The 18933-nt window shown below is 40.6% G+C and overlaps 1 protein-coding gene across 3 annotated transcripts; it reads left to right on the top strand.

Moving 5' to 3' along the window:
• Positions 1–1617: 1617 nt before the first annotated feature.
• On the top strand, positions 1618–18229 carry LOC148145320 (uncharacterized). Of its 3 annotated transcripts, none has more exons than XM_088000618.1 (4): positions 1618–1763; positions 2179–2275; positions 15617–15746; positions 17579–18229. In XM_088000618.1, the coding sequence occupies exons 2-4, from the start codon at positions 2185–2187 to the stop codon at positions 17832–17834; spliced, it is 477 nt and encodes a 158-aa protein (XP_087856744.1). In that variant the 5' UTR covers positions 1618–1763; positions 2179–2184; the 3' UTR covers positions 17835–18229. The 3 variants fall into 3 exon arrangements, with proteins under 3 accessions (XP_087856744.1, XP_087856746.1, XP_087856745.1); XM_088000620.1 differs by lacking the exon at positions 1618–1763 and adding an exon at positions 1874–1987; XM_088000619.1 differs by lacking the exon at positions 1618–1763 and adding an exon at positions 1887–1991.
• Positions 18230–18933: the final 704 nt, after the last annotated feature.

The raw sequence follows: 18933 nt of genomic DNA, 5'->3' as shown, positions 1-18933 counted from the left end.
ACTTAGCTTTCCTAATTACTTGCTGTAACTGCAGAATAACGTTTAATGCTTCATGCATTCAAACATCTAATCCCTCTGTATCTCTAAAATATCTCACCCTTCAGATAACATGCTTTTCCTTTATTCTTCCTGCCAGAATGGACAATTTAACATTTTTCCTCAATGAATTCCATTTCCCAAATCTTTGTCGACTCACTTAACTTATCTCTGTCCCTTTGTAACAACCTTACTCTCTTACCTATCTTTGTGTTGTCAGCAAATTTAGCAACAATCCCTTTGGTCCCTTCAGTCTAGTGATGTATGTAACTGATGGGGACCCCAGCACTAATCCCTGTTGTACACCACTTGTTACATCTTGCCAATAAGAAAATGTCTGATTTCTGCATACTCAAGTTTCTTGTTAGCTATCTGGAAGGCAAGAAGACCAAATCTAGGGTACCACAATATTCACACACCATAGTAAATGAAGCATCGATGGTGTGATTTATTAAATGTATTTAGGATTATGAAAATACTTGACAGAATCAATACTTAAACACTTGTGGGAAAACTAGAACTAGAGGCCATAAACATAAGTCTAAACTTGTCTTCTATTTGTTGCATTTTGTGTTTCTTTCCATAATGAATGTAAATCATCACACAAACTCGATAACAGAATATTATCTTTTGAAGGAAGTGATCAGGCAGTTTCCTTTAGGGAAATCATTCCATATGCTCACACATTAATTACTTCACAAAACATGCTCTACATTTTGAAATCATAGAAGAATGAAAACTCTCAGGTGTCTAGGTTCAAGCATTCAAGATTCATTATTAGATCAAATTATTGGGCATTCAAAGTACATGGAAACCAGGTGAACTTCCACAGCTCAGCACTAGAGGACAAGGCATAGTAGCTTGCTGCACATGGCAAAGGTGAGGACTGCAGATGCTGGAAATCAGAGTCAAGATTAGAGTGGTGCTGAAAAAGCACAGCAGATCAGGCAGCATCTGAGGAGCAGGAAAATTGACGTTTCAGGCAAAAGCCCTTCATCAGAATCAGTGTTGATTCTGTCAAGTATTTTCATAATCCTAAATACATTTAGTAAATCACACCTTCTTATTTCTGATGAAGGGCTTTTGCCCGGAAAGTCAATCTTCCTGGAGGGGGGGGGGGGGGGAACCTGCAAAGTGCACAGACACAGTTGCCTGAGGGTGGGACCGAACCTCAATCCCAACAGCGGCTGAGGTAACGTTGAAGAATTCCCCTTCTCAGTTTCCTAACATGCCCCCACCCCGCCCCAACCTGAGGTATAGGTGACCCTCAGGATAAACCATCCCGAGTTGTTTCTATGTGAGGAGAAGGTCGCGAAGGACTATGGGGACTTTATGTTAAAATGGTTAAGTCTGGAACAACGGCATGTGAATGAGTTGTTCTTGTGTCTCCATGATCTTGAGTCACTCTGAATTATGAGGGATTTTATGAATAACAACTCGACCACGCAACATTGGATCAATTGGAAGGCAAAGGTTCCTTTTATTCTGCGTGGTCAGAATAATGTGTTCACGTTGGAACTAATTTCCAAAGAACTGCAAGAAACATTGCCTGGGTCTTTACACCGAAGTTCCCTAGAGACACGTGTTTCATCTGAAGAGAGTTGTGCACATTTTCCACGGGTATATTTACATTGGCGGCTCTCCACCTGAATAAATGAAGCGGAACGGGGAACTCGAGCTGAGAGAAGCCGGGACTTGTACAGCTCACAGAAACCTCAGGGTAGAAGGTCAGCAATTCCCTCCTCAACAATGACCTTTCACTCAGCGCAAACCGGGGCTTTATTTGTACTTCAGCCGAAGGAGGGGGAGGGTGTCATAACTGGGCTAACATTTCTTTTGAAAAAGGCTTTGAAGTAGTGAAACAGCAATTACAGACGAGCGAGAATTGTTCAAACGACCTCTTTTTTAAAAAAAAAATCAAAGCTGATATAATTAGAGAGCAGACTTTGGGGTAGGTGAGTGTAGTGTGAATGAAAGGTAAATGTTTCATTTTAGACCGGTTGTGTCTGGGAGGGATGTTAGTGGGCTCTGTCTGCAGCTCTGAACTCGAGGTCAGCTCACTAGCGACTCCGTGTCAGTGGGTGAAGCGCTTCGGAAAGATTGGGTACAAAATCCGCTTGAACCGGACTGTTCCTCTTGCAGGGACAGATGGAAAAATTGGTGTTGGTGGTGGTGCTGCTGCTGCTGGCTATGGCCAGCTCGGCGCGGAGGAGCCGAGAGTGGGATTACAGATCGGAAGGTAAGGGGAGATCGGAATTCTCCGAGCGGCGGCTTCTTTCACTGCAAGGTATCCTTTTGAAATGTCATTCCCAGAACAAACCAAACCTACCCAACTGATTAGGTTTGCGGTCACGCCACTGAAATGGGCTGTTTCACTGCAGGGAACTTGAATCTGAAAACTGGAATCGCCAATTGTTAATGTAAGAATTCTGCATTAAGGGTTAATGAAAGTGGTGAAAAGAGGGTCGTCGGAATTGTATTAACCACATCTCTCTTGGACCACAGATATGTTAATTTAAAATGTAATTTATTTTGTTGCAGGCCACACGCACGGTTGAATAATAAGCGGCAATTGAGTAGGATTCACTCAACTCTGACTGATTTGGGTGTTGGTCAACGTGAGACACACACGGCAGAAGTGACAAAGCAGGCTCTTCCCCCTCTCATGTGAATTGGCGGTTATGTTAGAAATGACTAGCATTAAAAGGAATTCTTTGTTTTTAACATTTCAGTTTCCATATCCATGAGTTTGTAACAAAGAAGTTAGGTCACAGTTAGTAAGGAAACACTGTGACTGCCCATTTATTTCTTTGGGATGAATTCTAATCTTATTGCCAACTGGGGTGCTAATTAGAAGTGAAAAAATTAATTTACAGTTCCAATTTCCTACATATTTAGGACTTAATAGAGTATACCTCAGGTCTGCTGTACATGGACTATTACAACATCGGCTCGTGTGGGATAAGCAGGGGATCAGGCTGGCAAACTCTGCCTTCTCGTCTGGGATTGCCAACAAGACAAATTCTTCTTTTTTTGGGGGAGGGGGGGGGGGAGAATAAGGAGCTTTATCTAGACAGGAAGGAGGGATCGTCAAAGTTTTTTTTTAAATCACAACACCAAACCATAGTCCGACAAGTTTATTTGGAAGCACGAGCTTTCGGAGTGCAGCTACCTGACAAAGAAGCAGCGCTCCGAAAGCTAGTGTTTCCAAATAAACTTGTTGGACTATGACTTGGTGTTGTGTGACTTTTTTTAAAAAACTTTGTCCAACACTGGCACCTCCACATGATGGACAGGGAGGGTACATTTGTCGGACTTGTCTTCCAGCAAGTTGGGTTAGGCATAGAATTCATTTCTAAATATAGCATTACAATTACTTCATGGTAAATTACACAGAATTTGAGTGCACTCAAGCTGGTGTGCTTAACAATATTTTGATCCACATGATATTTTAGTATTGAACAAAACCTTGCAACGGGCTTTGGTAACACTCAGTCATGTTTACATCAACTTTATTTTCAGTTGATCTTAATAAAACACCATTCATTATGAATGCTCCAATTTCTATGGTTTGCCTTCAGTCACCAGCTAATTAGTGACATCTACATTTGTTTCACACTGACGTATTTATAGTTACATAATTTGTTTATCCTGTTTACTTGTTCAGTCTGTAGAGGGTTGAGACACAGCAACAAGAAGTTGTCTAACATGTACAAAAGTTATCCTAGCTTTATATATTCATTCAGAGCAACCGATTTTGTCTCCTATGGAAATGGTTGATCTGAATTTTTCACAGCTAAGAGTTATTCAGTACAGTCTGAATATGTGAAATAGGATTGCATTCATTTCTAATCTGATGTTCTAGTTTTCTGGCAACATAAAGATTCAATCCTAATTTTGCACCAATCCAGCTCTTGCCTCTAGGAAGTTTTTCCCAATTAAATACAATATTCAATTTCAATTTGCTCCCTGTTTGAAGTTCAATATTAGTAAAAATTAATTGAAACAACAGTAATCTTCCATCATATTGACTCCAGTTCAATAGATGCATTTTTGTCCCACTTATGTATCAGACCTGAGCAATTTGTGTTTTTTTTTAATTTAGTTCTCCAGCATCCACAGTTTCTTGTTTATTTATCAACTTGTTCATCCAAGCTTTGAATAACTGTTGTCACTTCAGCAATCTACCAGACCTTAGGAAAGTGCCAACAACAATTTATTTATATAAGGCAGTACACAATGTATATGTAGGGCGTTCTTGATGACTTTTTAACACAGTTTAACCAGTTAGGCGTAACAGTCTTCTTGCAGTACATTGGAACTTATCCAGAACGCTTCCATTTACAATGAATGCAATCTGAATTGTGGGCCAGCAACAGAAATTCCTAACAAACTGCAACTACTACGAATTCAGGAGAGGAGCGAAGTGCTTGGTCTCATTGTGGGTTCATTTTACAGCTCAGGAAGTGGGAATGACCAATATGTTTAATGGGGATAATGTGTGTGAGCTGAAAATGTGTTGCTGGAAAAGCGCAGCAGGTCAGGCAGCATCCAAGGAGCAGGAGAATCGACGTTTCGGGCATGAGCCCTTCTTCAGGATTGCTTTTCCAGCAACACATTTTCAGCTCTGATCTCCAGCATCTGCAGTCCTCACTTTCTCCGATAATGTGTGTGAGATTGGTTATATTGTTAGACATGTAAGAGCACTAATATGAGCTGAACATTTCCTACTTAAAAGTGTGCTATCTTGCTTTTATACATTCAAATATACAGCTGATAGCTGACATAGGGTCTGGTACCACTCTTAATTCCCCCCCCCCCTCTCAACATGCACATACATACATAACATGCACACACAGACACGCCCACGCACGCGCGCACAGTTTTTACAGTGAAACAACCAAACATCGGACGAGCAGACAGTGACGCAGGTCTACTCGAATCTGAATCGGTGAATGCAGAGACTATGCTGCTCCAAGTGTTTTCTCTCCAGGTTTATATATCCACACAAAAGAAAAAAATAACTAAGTGCTGAAAATACTCAGTCCATAGAGAGAATGCACCAAGAAACTGGAAGCTTTAACATTTCCAGTATAAAGTCTTTTCTTCGAACTACGTCACTTAGTTGCACTCCTTAAGCAGACTCTCAAATCTGAGTGATATACTCCCACAAAGGTCAATGAAATATATGACTGGGGTTATCTGTGTTAGGTGTTGGTTTGGCAATAGATGTTAATCAAGTCAATTCCCTTGCTCTTCAAGTTGTGCCACACAAATCTTTCACATTTAGCTAACAGTCATTTTGGCAGCTGAAGAGAGTACAGTACTCCTTCAATGCTGCAGTGTCTTGTCCGCATCATTCATACACTTTGGTTTTGGAAGTCTGGCTTGAACCCTTGACCTACCAACTCAAAGGTACAAATCACACAATACCAGGTTATAGTCCAACAGGTATAATTGGAAGCACTAGCTTTTGGAGCACTGCTCCTTCATCAGGTGGTTGAGTGTGAGCCTAAGGCTGTTCAGCAAGGCATAGAAACAGACTCCGTGCACTCTCACTCTCACTGTACCAGCTAGGGTGCAGGGAGAAATGCTGGGATGAAAATACATGGAAAAAATGTTAGTACACAGGAATAATTAATCTATGGTTCACTGACTTTGTTTCCTTGTGTATTGACAAATACAAGAAAATGTATAAATGTGGAAAAGTTGTTTTCTCTTGTGGGAGAGTCGAGGACAAAGGGCATAATTTCAGAATAAGTAGCCAGAAAAGGTCATCAAGATGTTACAAGTGCTGTGCCACAGGGATCAGTGCTGGAGCCTTAACCATTTACAAATTATGCAAATAACTTGGTTGAGAAGAATTGAGAGTCAATAGCCAGAGACTTTTCCCCAGGGCAGGATTGACTGGCACAAGGGGTCATAGTTTTAAGATATTAGGAGAAAGGTATAGGGGAGACATCAGAGGTAGGTTCTTTACGCAGAGAATTGTGAATGTATGGAATGCGTTGCCAGCGGTGGTGGTGGAAGTAGAGTCATTAGGGACATTTAAGTAACTGCTGGACATGCACATGGAAAGCAGTGAGGGGTGCGTAGGTTAAGTTACTATATTTTACATTACCTCGGCACAACATCGTGGGCCAAAGGGCTTGTTCTGTGCTGTACTTTTCTATGTTCTATGAAAGGAACTGAAGGTTTGGGAGGTAAGTTTGTTGATTACACAAAAATGGGTAGGAAAGTAAGTTGTAGAGAGGATATAAGGAGAGCACTAAGGATTATAAACACGTTAAGTGAGCAGGTAAAGATCTTGCAAACCGTGTGTAATGTAGGAAAATGTGAGATTTCCATTTTAGAAGGAAGAATGAAAAGAAGCGTGTCATGTGAATGGTGAGAGATTAAAGAACTCTAAGATACAGGAGGAACTGTGTGTCCTAGCACAGAAATTGCAAAAGATTACCATTTAGGTATAACCTTAAGGAATGTTAATAAAAATTATATTGTGAGGGACCAAAATACAAAAGGAGGGAGGTTATTCCTCAGTTATACATGATATGGATGGGATGACCCTAGAGTACTGTGTATAGTATTGGTTGTCTTATTTTAAGGGAGGATGTAAATGCATTGAGAGCAGTCCAAAGAAGGTTTACTGAATTAGTATTTGGAATGGGTGTGTTGCCTGAGGAGAAGTTGGATAGGTTGCTATGATATTTCCTCTAGTTTAGAAGAGCCAGATATAACTTGATTCAAATGAAAAATCTTGACAGGGTGGATGAGGAAAGGATGCGTGATCTGCTGGATAAGTCTAGAACTAGGGTCACTGCTTACAGATAATGGCTTGCTCATTTTAGACAGAGAAAAGAGAATTTTCTTTGTCCAAGAGGATAGGGATTGGTGGGCATGTGGAGTAATCAGATCAACACGATTATATCAAGTGGTGAAACAGGCTCAAAGGGATGAGTGGCCCATTCATCCTCCTAATTCCCATGTTCATTTGCAGGTAAAATCTGGGCTAATGAAACACCAACTTGAATGATGCTATTTATTACATTGTCACTCTATTTGTACCTGTGCCCTACCACTTCCATTTTGTAGTTTCGTTTACAGAGCATTGGTATTGAATGATGTACCCTGACTAAAAACTTCATCCTTTAAGCCAATGTCATCATCAAGAACAAAGAACAAAGAAAATTTACAGCCCAGGAACAGGCCCTTCGGCTCTCCAAGCCTGAGCCGATCCAAATCTACTGTCTAAACCTGTTGCCCAATTCCTAGGCATCTGTATCCCTCTGCTCCCCACCTACTCATGCATCTGTCCAGATGCATCTTAAATTAATCTACCATGCCTGCCTCTACCAGCTCTGCTGGCAACGCGTTCCAGACACCCACTACCCTCTGTGTAAAGTACTTGCCACATGTATCCCTCTTAAACTTTTCACCTCTCACCTTGAAAGCGAGACCTCTCGTTATTGAATCCTTCACCCTGGGAAAAAGCTTATCTCTTTCTACCCTGTCTATAAACCTTCATGATTTTGTAAACCTCAATCAAGTCCCCCCTCAATCTCCTTTTTTCTTATGAAAATAATCCTAACCTAATCAACCTCTCTTCATAGCTAGCATCTTCCATACCAGGCAACATCCTCGTAAACCTTCTCTGCACCCTCTCCAAAGCATCCACATCCTTTTGGTAATGTGGCGACCACAACTATACACAGTATTCTAAATGTGGCCAAACCAATGTCCTGTACAATTTTAACATGACCTGCTAGCTCTCCTACTCAATACCCCGTCCAATGAAGGCAAGCATAACATATGCCTTCTTGACCAGGCAAAAGTGAGGACTGAAGATGCTGGAAACCAGTCTAGATTAGAATGGTGCTGGAAAAGCACAGCAGGGTCAGGCAGCATCCGAGGAGCAGGAAAATCAACGTTTTGGGCAAAAGCCCTTCGTCAGGAATCAGTGCCTTCTTGACCACTCTATCCACCTGTGCAGCAACCTTCAGGGTACAATGGACCTGCACTCCCAGATATCTCTGCTCATCAACTTTTCTCAAGGCTCTTCCATTTATTGTATAATTCACTCCAGAATTAGACTTGCCTAAATGCATCACCTCACATTTGTCTGGATTGTACTCCATCTGCTACTTTTCTGCCAACTCTCCAGTCTATCTATTTTCTCCTGTATTCTTTGACAGTCCCTTATGCTTTCTGCTACTCCACCAATGTTCGTGTCATCTGCAAACGTGCTGATCATACCAACAGTGCCCTCTTCAGATCATTCATGTATATCACAAACAACAGTGGCCCTAACACCGATCCCTGTGGAACATCACTGTCATCTTTCTCCATTTTGAGAAACTCCCTCTCACTGATAAGCTCATTCTTTTTAAAATATAAATATATCCTATCCCTCAGTACCTTCTCTAGCAACTTTCCCACCACTGACGTCAGGCTCACTGGTCTGTAGTTACCCGGAATATCCCTACTACCCTTCTTGTACAGGGGGACAACATGAGCAACCTTCCAGTCCTCCGGCACCTCACCTGTATTTAAGGATGCCACAAAGATATCTGTCAGGGCCTCAGCTATTTCCTCTCTCGCCTCCCTCAGCAACCTGGGATAGATCCCATCTGGTCCTGGGGTTTTGTCCACCTTAATAACCTCTAGCCTACCCAACACATCTTCCCTACTTATGTCAACATGATTCAGACTAATCAAACATCTATTGCTAATCTCAAGATTCATCATGTTTTTCTCCTCCGTAAACACTGACGCAAAATAATCATTCAGAATCTCACCCATTCTCTCAGGTTCGACACACAGCCTTCCTTCATTATCCTTATGGGGAACCAATCCTTTCTCTAGTTACTCATTTGCTTCTTATATAAGAATAAAATGCTTTGGGATTCTCCTCAATTCTGCTCGCTAAAGCTATTTCATGACCCCTTTTAGCCCGCTTGATTCCTCATTTAAGACTGTTCCTACTCTTCCGATATTCATCCAGGACCCATTCTGTTCTTAGCTGCCTGACCTTATGTATGCTTCCCTTTTCCTCTTGGCTAGCCGTGCGATTTATCCTGTCATCTACGGTTCACGAATCTTGCCTTTCCTATCCTTTGCCTTCAACGGGACATGCCTATCCTGCACTATCTTTAACCTATTTTTGAAAGCCTCCCACATATCAAATGTGGACTTCCCTTCAAATAGCTGTGTCCAATCCACATTTCCCAGCTCCTGATTAATTTTGATATAACTGGCCTTGGCCCAGTTTAGTATTCTTCCCTCAGGATCACTCTCATCTTTGTCTACGAGTATTCTAAAACTTACAGAATTGTGTCACTCTTCCCAAGGAAATCCCCCACCACAACTTCTGCCACCTGTCCTGGCTCATTCCCCAATACTAGGTCCAATATGGCCCCTTCCCTCACCAGACTATCGATATACTGCTCTAGAAAACCCTCCTGGACGCTTCTTACAAATTCTATCCCATCCAGACCTCTGACGCTATGTGTATCCCAGTCAATGTTGCAAAAATTAAAATCTCCCATCACCACTACACTATTGCCTCTACATCTTCCATAATCTGTTTACCTATTTGTTCTTCTACCTCACGCTCACTGTTGGGAAGCCTGTAAGACAGTCCCAACAATGTAACTGCCCCCTTCTTATTTCTCAGCTTCACCCATAATGCCTCGCTACCCAAGCCCTCCATATTGTCCTCCTTTAGCACAGCTGTGACATCATCCCTGACTGGAATACAACTCCCTTTTACTTCCCTCCCTGTCCCGTCTGAAACATCTATATCCTGGAACATTTAGTTGCCAGTCATGCCCTTCCTTCAACCAAGTCTCTGTGATTGCAATAACATCATACTCCCAGGCACCAATCGAAGTTCATCTGCCTAACACACTATACTCCTTACTCCTTGCATTAAAGTAGATGCATTTCAGGCCACCAGTTCTTTTGCATTCATCTGCTCTCTGCCTACTCTTCCTCTTATTAATGCTATCTTCATGATTCTTACAGTCTCCAGTTTCCACCTTGCTGTCTGCTTGTCTTCTCTACTGGTTCCCAGCCCCTGCCACAAAATGCTGAGAAGTTTTCCTCTCTGCATGTGTTCTATAGGAGGTTGCAGGAGAAAACAGTGTTGTGTTGAAGTTAAATTGCCCATCGTATCCAGGGATGTGCAGGTTAAGCTGGTTAGCCAAGGGAAATGCAGGATTATAGGGAAACTGTAGAGGGATAGGCCTGGGTGGGATGCTCTTGGTGCTGACTCAATGGGTCAAATGGCCTGATTTAATACTAAGTGATTCTGTGTTATTCTATGTTATTCTCTGTATGTGTTTTTAACCTGAATAAATGGTTTTAAATGTTTTTGTGTGGGTTACACACGCTGTTCAAGCCATCCTGTTGATGCCTCCATTCAAGAAGGGCGGGAGGCAGATCTACTTACCTACCATTTGTCATTGGGAATAATGTTAATGTCAGTTATCAAGGAGGAAATAGCAGGACATTTAGAAAAATGCAATACAATCAAACACAGTCAAGAATCAACATGGTTTTGCTAAAGGGAAATTATGTTTAACAAATTTGCTAGAATTCTTTAAGGAAACAGTTGATAAAGAGAAACTGATAGATGTGTGAATTTCCAGAAGGCATTCGATAAGGTACTGCATAACGGATTATTGCACAAGGTAAGAGCTCATCAAATTCCGTAATCTATTAGAATGTACTGCGGAATGGTGAACACATAGGATATAGGATTGGTAGGTCTTTTACAGCTTGGAATAATGTAACTGGTGAAGTGCTACAAAGATCAGCCCTGGGGCTTCAGTTATTTATTATGTATGTTAATGGTCTGGAGGAGGAGGAGGCAAAGTGTAATGTACCCACATTTGTTGATGAAAAGAAAAAGTGCAAGGGCATATGAGGGACACTCATTTAAAACTGGGATGCAAAGAAATTTCCTCTCCCAGATGGTAGTGAATGTATGGAATTCTCTACCCCCCCCCAGAGTTGGGTTGGTTTGAGTGTATTTAAAGGGGAGGTGGCTGAAGTTTTGAAATTTTGGGCCTTGAGGGCTATAGTTGAGCTGGCACAAAGGAGTTGAGGCCTCGGAGAGATCAGCCATGAGCTTGTTGAAAGGTGGAACAGGCTTGAGGAGCTGAATGGCCTACTGCTGTTCCTATTTCTTATGTAATACACTGCAAACCGCTTACAATATTAGCACACTGCAAGAGACCCCTAAAGGCACTATAATTTAATTGTTATCCTGTTCTAAGTTAACAAATTACTCTGATCCCCTATGGTGCAAAGATGTAAACAGGATTCCCTGTGCCACCATTTAATTAGTGTACTGTGCTGTTATGTAAACAAATACAAAAATTGACCTTCAGTCCCCTTGGGTGCAAGAATTGTAATTGGAAAATCTATACGCTTAGTGTACACAACGATCATTTTTTATAACTACTTGCATCTCCCAGTCCTCTGTTTGCATACGTTTTTTTCTTTGCTTAAAACTGACTCTTAGGACAAAATTAAGAGCACATTATGTGTAGAACACACTCTTCTGTATGACAATAGTGGATTGTGTCTAGCATTCTTATTTAATATCTTTCCAAGAACTAATCAGAGTCAAATATACTGCTAATAAACAGCCATGAAAACAAGTGATTTCTTAAGTGACCTGGATTTGCGTGGAAATGAAGGGAATGGTGCTGCGACCTTGTACTTAGTTGGAAGTAGCCTTAAGCAAGCGATTCCTCATAAATAAAGAGCCAAGGAATAGTTGGTCTTTGAAAGATACCAAAGACACCTTAGCCTGCTTGGCACACCCTCCTCATTCCTGAAGAAGGGCTTATGCCCGAAACATCGATTCTCCTGCTCCTTTGCTGCCTGACCTGCTGCGCTTTTCCAGCAACACATTTTTCAGATCTTTTGTAGGGTCACTATTGCGATAATCCCAATGATAGCCATTAATGATCAGCTATGATGTTATCAGGGCAGGTCAACTTGGCTTTAATAGGACAACCTCCAGTTCTTGTGAATGAAGGGAATTTTATGGACATTTTCCTTTAGATTTCAGCAAGCACTTTGAAACAGGAGAGTGGTGTATTAGAGTGAAAGTACAAAACAGATAATTTAGATCAGTCATTGAAGTGGGTTGAGAACTGGCTGCCTGAAGAGAGACAGAGTGATTATACATGCTGCTGCATTAGAGCTGCAGGGATTGGCTAATGGGATGCCTAAGGTCCAGTGCTGGGATCTTTGCTCCGAAAACTTTTCAGCAATTTGAAAGTGGATGTGGAGACAAACTTTACTGATTATACTGAGGTGGAAAGGGAGAATGGCTGCAAACAATTCAGTAGGTTATTCTGAAGGAATTTAATTAGTTTGAAAAGTTGGGTTTGGAAATGTCAAGCTCAACAGTGTTGATGTAGTTCAGGGGAAGTAATTTTGACTTTTGTCAATGGTTGAAAAACAGATGACAGCAATTTGTTAGCTCACTTCACCATCCCATCCAATTCATCCTATCCACTGAAAGTCACTGGAGAACAAACTGAGCTAGGTCCAAAATGTCCAGCATCTGCATCTTACTCAGTGACAAGTGACTGTTGATCCCACCACAGAAATAGGGGGAGGTTATTTAATCCCTCCAGCTTGCTGTACCCTTCAATGAGATTTTGTCTGATCTGTGATCTCATTCCATATCTTAGCCTTTGTCCTATACCCTTTAGGAAAACTGAGTTTCCGATTTAAATTATCAATAGTCATTTGTGGAATGGAGTTCCAAACTTCTAGCAACTTTTGTGTGTCTGCATGTTTCTTAATTGAGTCCTAAAAGGTCTGGTTGTAATTTTTAGGCTACATCCCCTAGTCATAGACTCCCTAACACATGGAAATGCTTTCTCTGTATCCATACAATATCCCCATTATTGCATTTCAATGATTTTGGTTTAACTCTCTAAATTACTAGAAATACAATGCTGTTGTATTATCTTGCCTGGTAATTAACTCATGGTGTACAGGTATAATGTATGTAAATCTGTGCTGTACTCTCTCCAAGGCTAAAATAGCACTCTTAGAGACGTAAGTTTAAAGTAGTGAAAATAGAAGAATTAGTGGTTTCAGCCAATGGAATACAGTATGTGTTTTGACTGAATAGGAAGTGTGAACTGGTTCCTTTCTTTGTCCTACTTCACTGACCACAACAAAATTAAAATTTTAGAAAAGGAGGTCACATCATCAATTAGCTATTATGTAACATATATAGGGAATGAAATTTATTTCAGTATCAGAAACAAGGCAGCCCTTAAAGAGTTGAAGAATTTTTAAGAAATATTATGACCCCAAGCCTCCTGTAATTCTGAGATGCTATCATCTTTACTTGGCAATTCGAGAACCAGGGGAATCTATGTTGGGATTTTTGACTAGGTTAAGACGACTGGCAGAGGCATGTGACCTTGGTTTAACCCTTAATAAGATGTGGAGAGACTATTTGTGGGATTAATGATGTAACCATGCAAAAGCGCCTACTGGCTGAAGTCCGACTGGACTTGAGCAGACACTAAAACTGGCTTTATGACTGGAAAATGTGACAAATGGAGCATATGAGTTGCAGGGTATTCTGATGGAAGTGGATGTCCTCGCCTGTTGGGAACACCACTTGAGTGAAAGCAAATCCATAGCCTCACTCAGGACATTTCCTGAACAGAGGAACTCTAGGTCACCCCACAGCAAAACCCCAAAACAAAGCCAAGTTTCAACGAAACTGTTAAATTTTCTTCAAGACCCGAGATGGCAAGCCATTGTAGTTGCTGCTGATATGTGGACCTGAGATAGCAAAAGAGTCCCCCTAGATCTAAAGTGACTAAGAGAACTCATAGGGTGGTATCCAGGAGAGTGGACACCCTTGTAAGTCCACTTACACATGGTTTGGGACAGTTAAATTCCTGAGCAACATCCAAATCAGAATCAAGCAAAATAACCATCTGGTTAAATGATCTCCTGCTTCTAATGGAGATAGATACCAGCGTGGCCATTTCAGTGACTGCAAAACCAGTCTTTAACAAAATTCGCTCTTGACTCCAACCCTTTTGCTCAAGCTTATGCAAGACCTTGGCTAGACTGAGGACCTATACCAGGGAATCTTTACAGATTTAGGATACAACTTCAGTTCTGCTCTCTTATGAAAAGCAGGTTCAGTTATCATTGATTTGTAGTAAACAGCCCGGGCCTCGGCTTGCTGAGGTGAAATTGGTTGAGAAAGATTCACCTCGACTGGTTCAACATTTTTCAATTAGAAAATGGCTGCCTGAGGGAAGTCCCAATTAAATACCTGGAATTTTTCAGGAGGATTAGGGAACTATCAAGGGCGCCGAGGTCACCTTGCATGTTAAGCTGGAAGCGATTCCACAATTCTGCAAGGTCCGCCAGTTCTGTTTATCTTACAGGCAAAAGTAGAGGCAGAAATCAAAAGGCTGGAAAGCTAAGGAATCATCAAACCAGCCCAGTTTGTGGAATGGGCAGCACCGATCATACCGATTGTGAAATCTGACAGGTTTTGTGGGGATTTTAAACAGCTGGATAAATACACAATCCCCTGCATAGAGGATTTATACACTAAGCTGGGCAGGGGGGTTTGGGGTGGGAAGTGGGACTGTCCTTCATGAAGCTGGACATGAGCCAGGCATACTTGCAATTGCGATTAGGTGAGGATTTCCAGTAGGATGCTACAGTGAATACCCAAAAGGATCAGTACCAATATTTGAGAACCATATCACCTGAACTATAAGAAAGATATAGCAAAATAACCATCTGGTTAAATGATCTCCTGCTTCTAATGGAGATAGATACCAGCGTGGCCATTTCAGTGACTGCAAAACCAGTCTTTAACAAAATTCGCTAGATATATTTACAATAGAGAAGAAAAGTTCAGAGACAGTCTTAGCAAGATGCGAAACATATTAGCAAATTGAAATCTGAGAACCAATTTATCGTGTTTCACAGAATGACCCAGCAAGGGGAACTGGGCTCAAACTTAGAAGATGGTTAATCAATGGAGTGAACCCTTTAATTATTTTGAATAAGAACAATGTTTGGAGTAGATGATCAAGGGAGGCCAATAACATGAAAGAGTTAGACAAGCATTTAAGGAGACAATCATCTCAGGGATTCCGCAAAGTGCTTCCTCAGTGAGACAAAGGTGGCATCTATAAGTTCCTACTAACCAACCAGCCAAAGATAATGTAGCATGAGAGCAGGTAACCAACCTGGCCAGTCAGGTAAGAGAATGATATAGGAGGAGGCTAAAGAGAGTAAATGAAGAAATTTATTACAATTTTTTTGTTGGCAAGACCGTGTTTGAATTTGATTATAAATATGTGAGTCTGTTTTTCTTATTTTTATTTTTTAAAAATATATGATAATGAGTTTTGAATGAAAGATTCAAGACTGTACTCTGATTCTGTGTGAAATGAATGACAATCTAGATTATACTACTATGATTTAACTGCAATAGTGACCTTATGAGGAAGATTACATTCCTTTGAAACATGAATTATGTTGTGCCTTTAATCTCTAGCAAAGAAGGTGAATATGCGAGGCTGTGCAAACCTTACCAATGTTCTGGACAACTGGAAATTTGCCATCATGACTCAGATTAAAGACATGCTACTGTATGATCATCAGACTGTGCTACCAGACTACGGACGGTAAGTATTCGGTAAAAAAGAACTCACATTATTGTAGCATTTTTTTACAACCGTGGCTGCAAAAGGTCTCAAGGTCAATGCAATACTGTTGAAGTGTAGCCAGAAAAACAGGGCAGCCTTTTTTTTTGCATTATGGACAATCAATGTTCTTGGGATGGCAAACAAAACACTCCAATGGTATGGGATGCCTCTAAGTGAAAGAACAAGGAATGCATTTGATTCTATCTGGGCCCTTTCACTGTTTCAAGTGAAAGTTCAGCAAACTCCACTTTAGCTAGGGAAACAAAATCAAAAGAGGCAGAAGCAGCATAATATGTGTGAAAGGGAAAAGCAAGATAAAAGGTCAGGCTTTTGGGAATTGAAGCATTTTAAGTTGGACTATTTTCAGACGGGTTTTTTAAATGTATATTTATCCATATTTAGGCCTACATATTGATTTCATATTTTTTATTACTTTATTTGAGAAATATTTTGTTAATTTCTCCAAACTTTTTACTTTTATCAGTAGATCCTGTTAATCACAGCTACAACTTAGCAGGAAGAACAATGTAACTGCAGCATCATTTAAACACAAGAACATATACTATATATTAAAATGCTTTTATATTCAATCATTTTTACATCTCCTAGTTTTATCTAATTCATTTGCCAGACATGGCCATTTGAAAGAAAGGATAAGCAAATGTTTATAGACAGGCAGTTCCCTGCTCTTAAATCTGAATCCTTTCATTATTATACAATCTATTCATGCTTTTGGACAATATTTCCAATGCTGCACTGCACCTGTGATGCTGCTAGTTGATTAGGAAAAAGATGGATTTGCTCAGGCCTATTCCTCACCAGGTTACATTGTGAGCGATTGTGACCTCAATCCATTTGCCTTTTCAGCTCCATTTCTCACGTTTCCTCTCTATATGAAGCTTTGATTCAACAGTTGTGCACCCATTCATCATATGGTGCAGACACATCTGAGCTTTTTTAGACATGGTGACAATCATTGTCAGACATGTACTGTATGAGAGAGCGCTGTGCTTGACTTATCATTCCAGGCAAAGCCTCTTTGAACTACAGAAGAGATACATTTTTGGTTGGAAATTTAAATGTTTTTAAAAGGTCTCATTAACTGAATTATGTAACCATTGTTGAATGGTCACATTTTTCCCATCTTTCACTGAAGCTACTGTTGACATGGTTGCCCCAAATTATGGCAGCATGTTTGACCATTCTATGCACTTGTGAGCCCAGGATCCAGAATGAGCTGGTTACTCAATAGGGGCTGAGACAATAGCAGGAGACAAAGCATGATCCTGGTCTAATTGAACACCCACCCACCTTGACCTTCCACTAGTCATAGGATAACTAGGAGCATGTCATCAGCTAATCCTTGTTGTGTTGCTCATTCAAGTGCATGGAAACAATTTGACCAACTGAGTCCAAAGCTGGGACTAAATCTGGGATTGTCCAGGTCTGTTTAACTTAGTAACACATCATTTCTCCATTAATCTGTTCAAGGAATATTGATCATATCCTTTATTTATTTTGTGTGAAAATGAAATTCCTGCCAACACCTTCAGCCAAGTGTAGAGATCACCCAAGCCATAGTTAATGGTGTCCAGTCTCAGTGGGTCTATTTGCAATTTTTATGCATACTTGCTCCATTCCATCCAATGATGGTATAACTGATAGGTTGAGGGGCAAAATAAAACACTGATAAATTATAAGAAATATTGCTTCAAGTTCATTTTGATAAAGATTAACAAATTGACTTAATCCAGAGTTGTGTTGCAGAATATGAACAACAGTGTTTCCTCTTTTCCTTTGCTCCCATGCAGGATTCATACACTCTCTGAAGCACTTGATGATCTCTATAAAGAGTTTAATGCTTTGAAGGAGAGATTGGTTGAGCTGACCAACAAGTTTGAGGGAGTTGAGTTATTTGTGGATGAGCTAAAGGCTGCCCGACATGCCACCCGAATTGGTGAGAGGCGGGTGCAATCCACCCATGAGAAGCCGGGCAATGATGGGCCCCGCAGAACGCGAGTTGTTGTCCGTAAAGTGAAGAAGCCAGTCGCCAGACCTAGTACCTAAACCCAGTTGAAATGAAATCAGACTCTGCTGATTCTCTACAAATAACCATTAGGACTTCTGAAGTTTCTTTATGTTCTATCATGTGCCAGTATATTTGGTGCATGTTAGCAGAAACTTGGTTAATGGGGACATTCCTCTAAATGAGGCATTTTTATGTCTATTGTTTAATGCATTCAAATCAGCATGAATTTATTGTTAGGTATGCTTTGCTAGATGGATGATATTTCTGTCAGACTATTCCCATTTAAGTGGCTTCAGATGTATTCACTTAAAGCGAGAATGCCTATGACACTCCCAAGAAGTATTGTGCTTCTTTGCCAATGTCTGTTCTACCAATTTACTTTCATTGTATGATATACAACTAATAAATCTGATGTCATTCCTGTTTTATTAGATACCTGCTGTTGGTTTCCATAATTACTTCTACTTCTGATTTCCCCAACTCTTAATCCTGCAGTGTTAACCCTTTGTATGTTCACATGAACTAGTCAATATTTTGAGCAGTATAGGAAGATTTCTGTCATTAATATTGCAACTATATGATTTCCCAAGAGTCAGGGCTCTGTATTTTAGAAAATGTTAATCATAAATCCCTACTCCTTATTAATACAGTTTATACACTTATGCTCCTGAATTTAATAGTTCTCTGTTTTGGGGTAGATGAACTTGATACTAATCCAAATTTCACCCACTGGACTAAAGATAAGACCTGGCAGATTTCAACACTCACGCTTCTGTTAAATGTGGTCTGCTGACTTCTAATCTATTTACATTGTGAAATGGTGACAATTCACTTAGCTCAAAGGCCAACTGTGAAAAGCAGGTGAATCAGTGGCTCGGCCATTACTGTGGGGATCCACGTGATTACGGCAAGTTTCTGGAAGCCTTTTTCTTCTATGTTAGTGGAAACTTGGTTAATTAGGCTCCCACCTCTCCTGGTCCTGAAAAAGCCATCAAAATTAAAACCACCAACTTATTTTTTTGGGGGGTTGTTTCTGTCTTTAGTCTGATTCTCCCTTCGGCAGCCAAGCTGGGAATCTCACTTTTGTTAAGAAATGAGAGAACTGTGGTCTGGCAGCATCTGTGTTGAGAAATCCAA

Source organism: Chiloscyllium plagiosum, unplaced genomic scaffold (assembly GCF_037043375.1).
Source record: "Chiloscyllium plagiosum isolate Xiang-an unplaced genomic scaffold, Cpla_swu_hap1 HiC_scaffold_25, whole genome shotgun sequence".
In the NCBI taxonomy this organism is placed as follows: domain Eukaryota; kingdom Metazoa; phylum Chordata; class Chondrichthyes; order Orectolobiformes; family Hemiscylliidae; genus Chiloscyllium; species Chiloscyllium plagiosum.
Note: the sequence above shows the minus strand (reverse complement) of the source record. Positions and strands in the feature narration are given on the sequence as shown.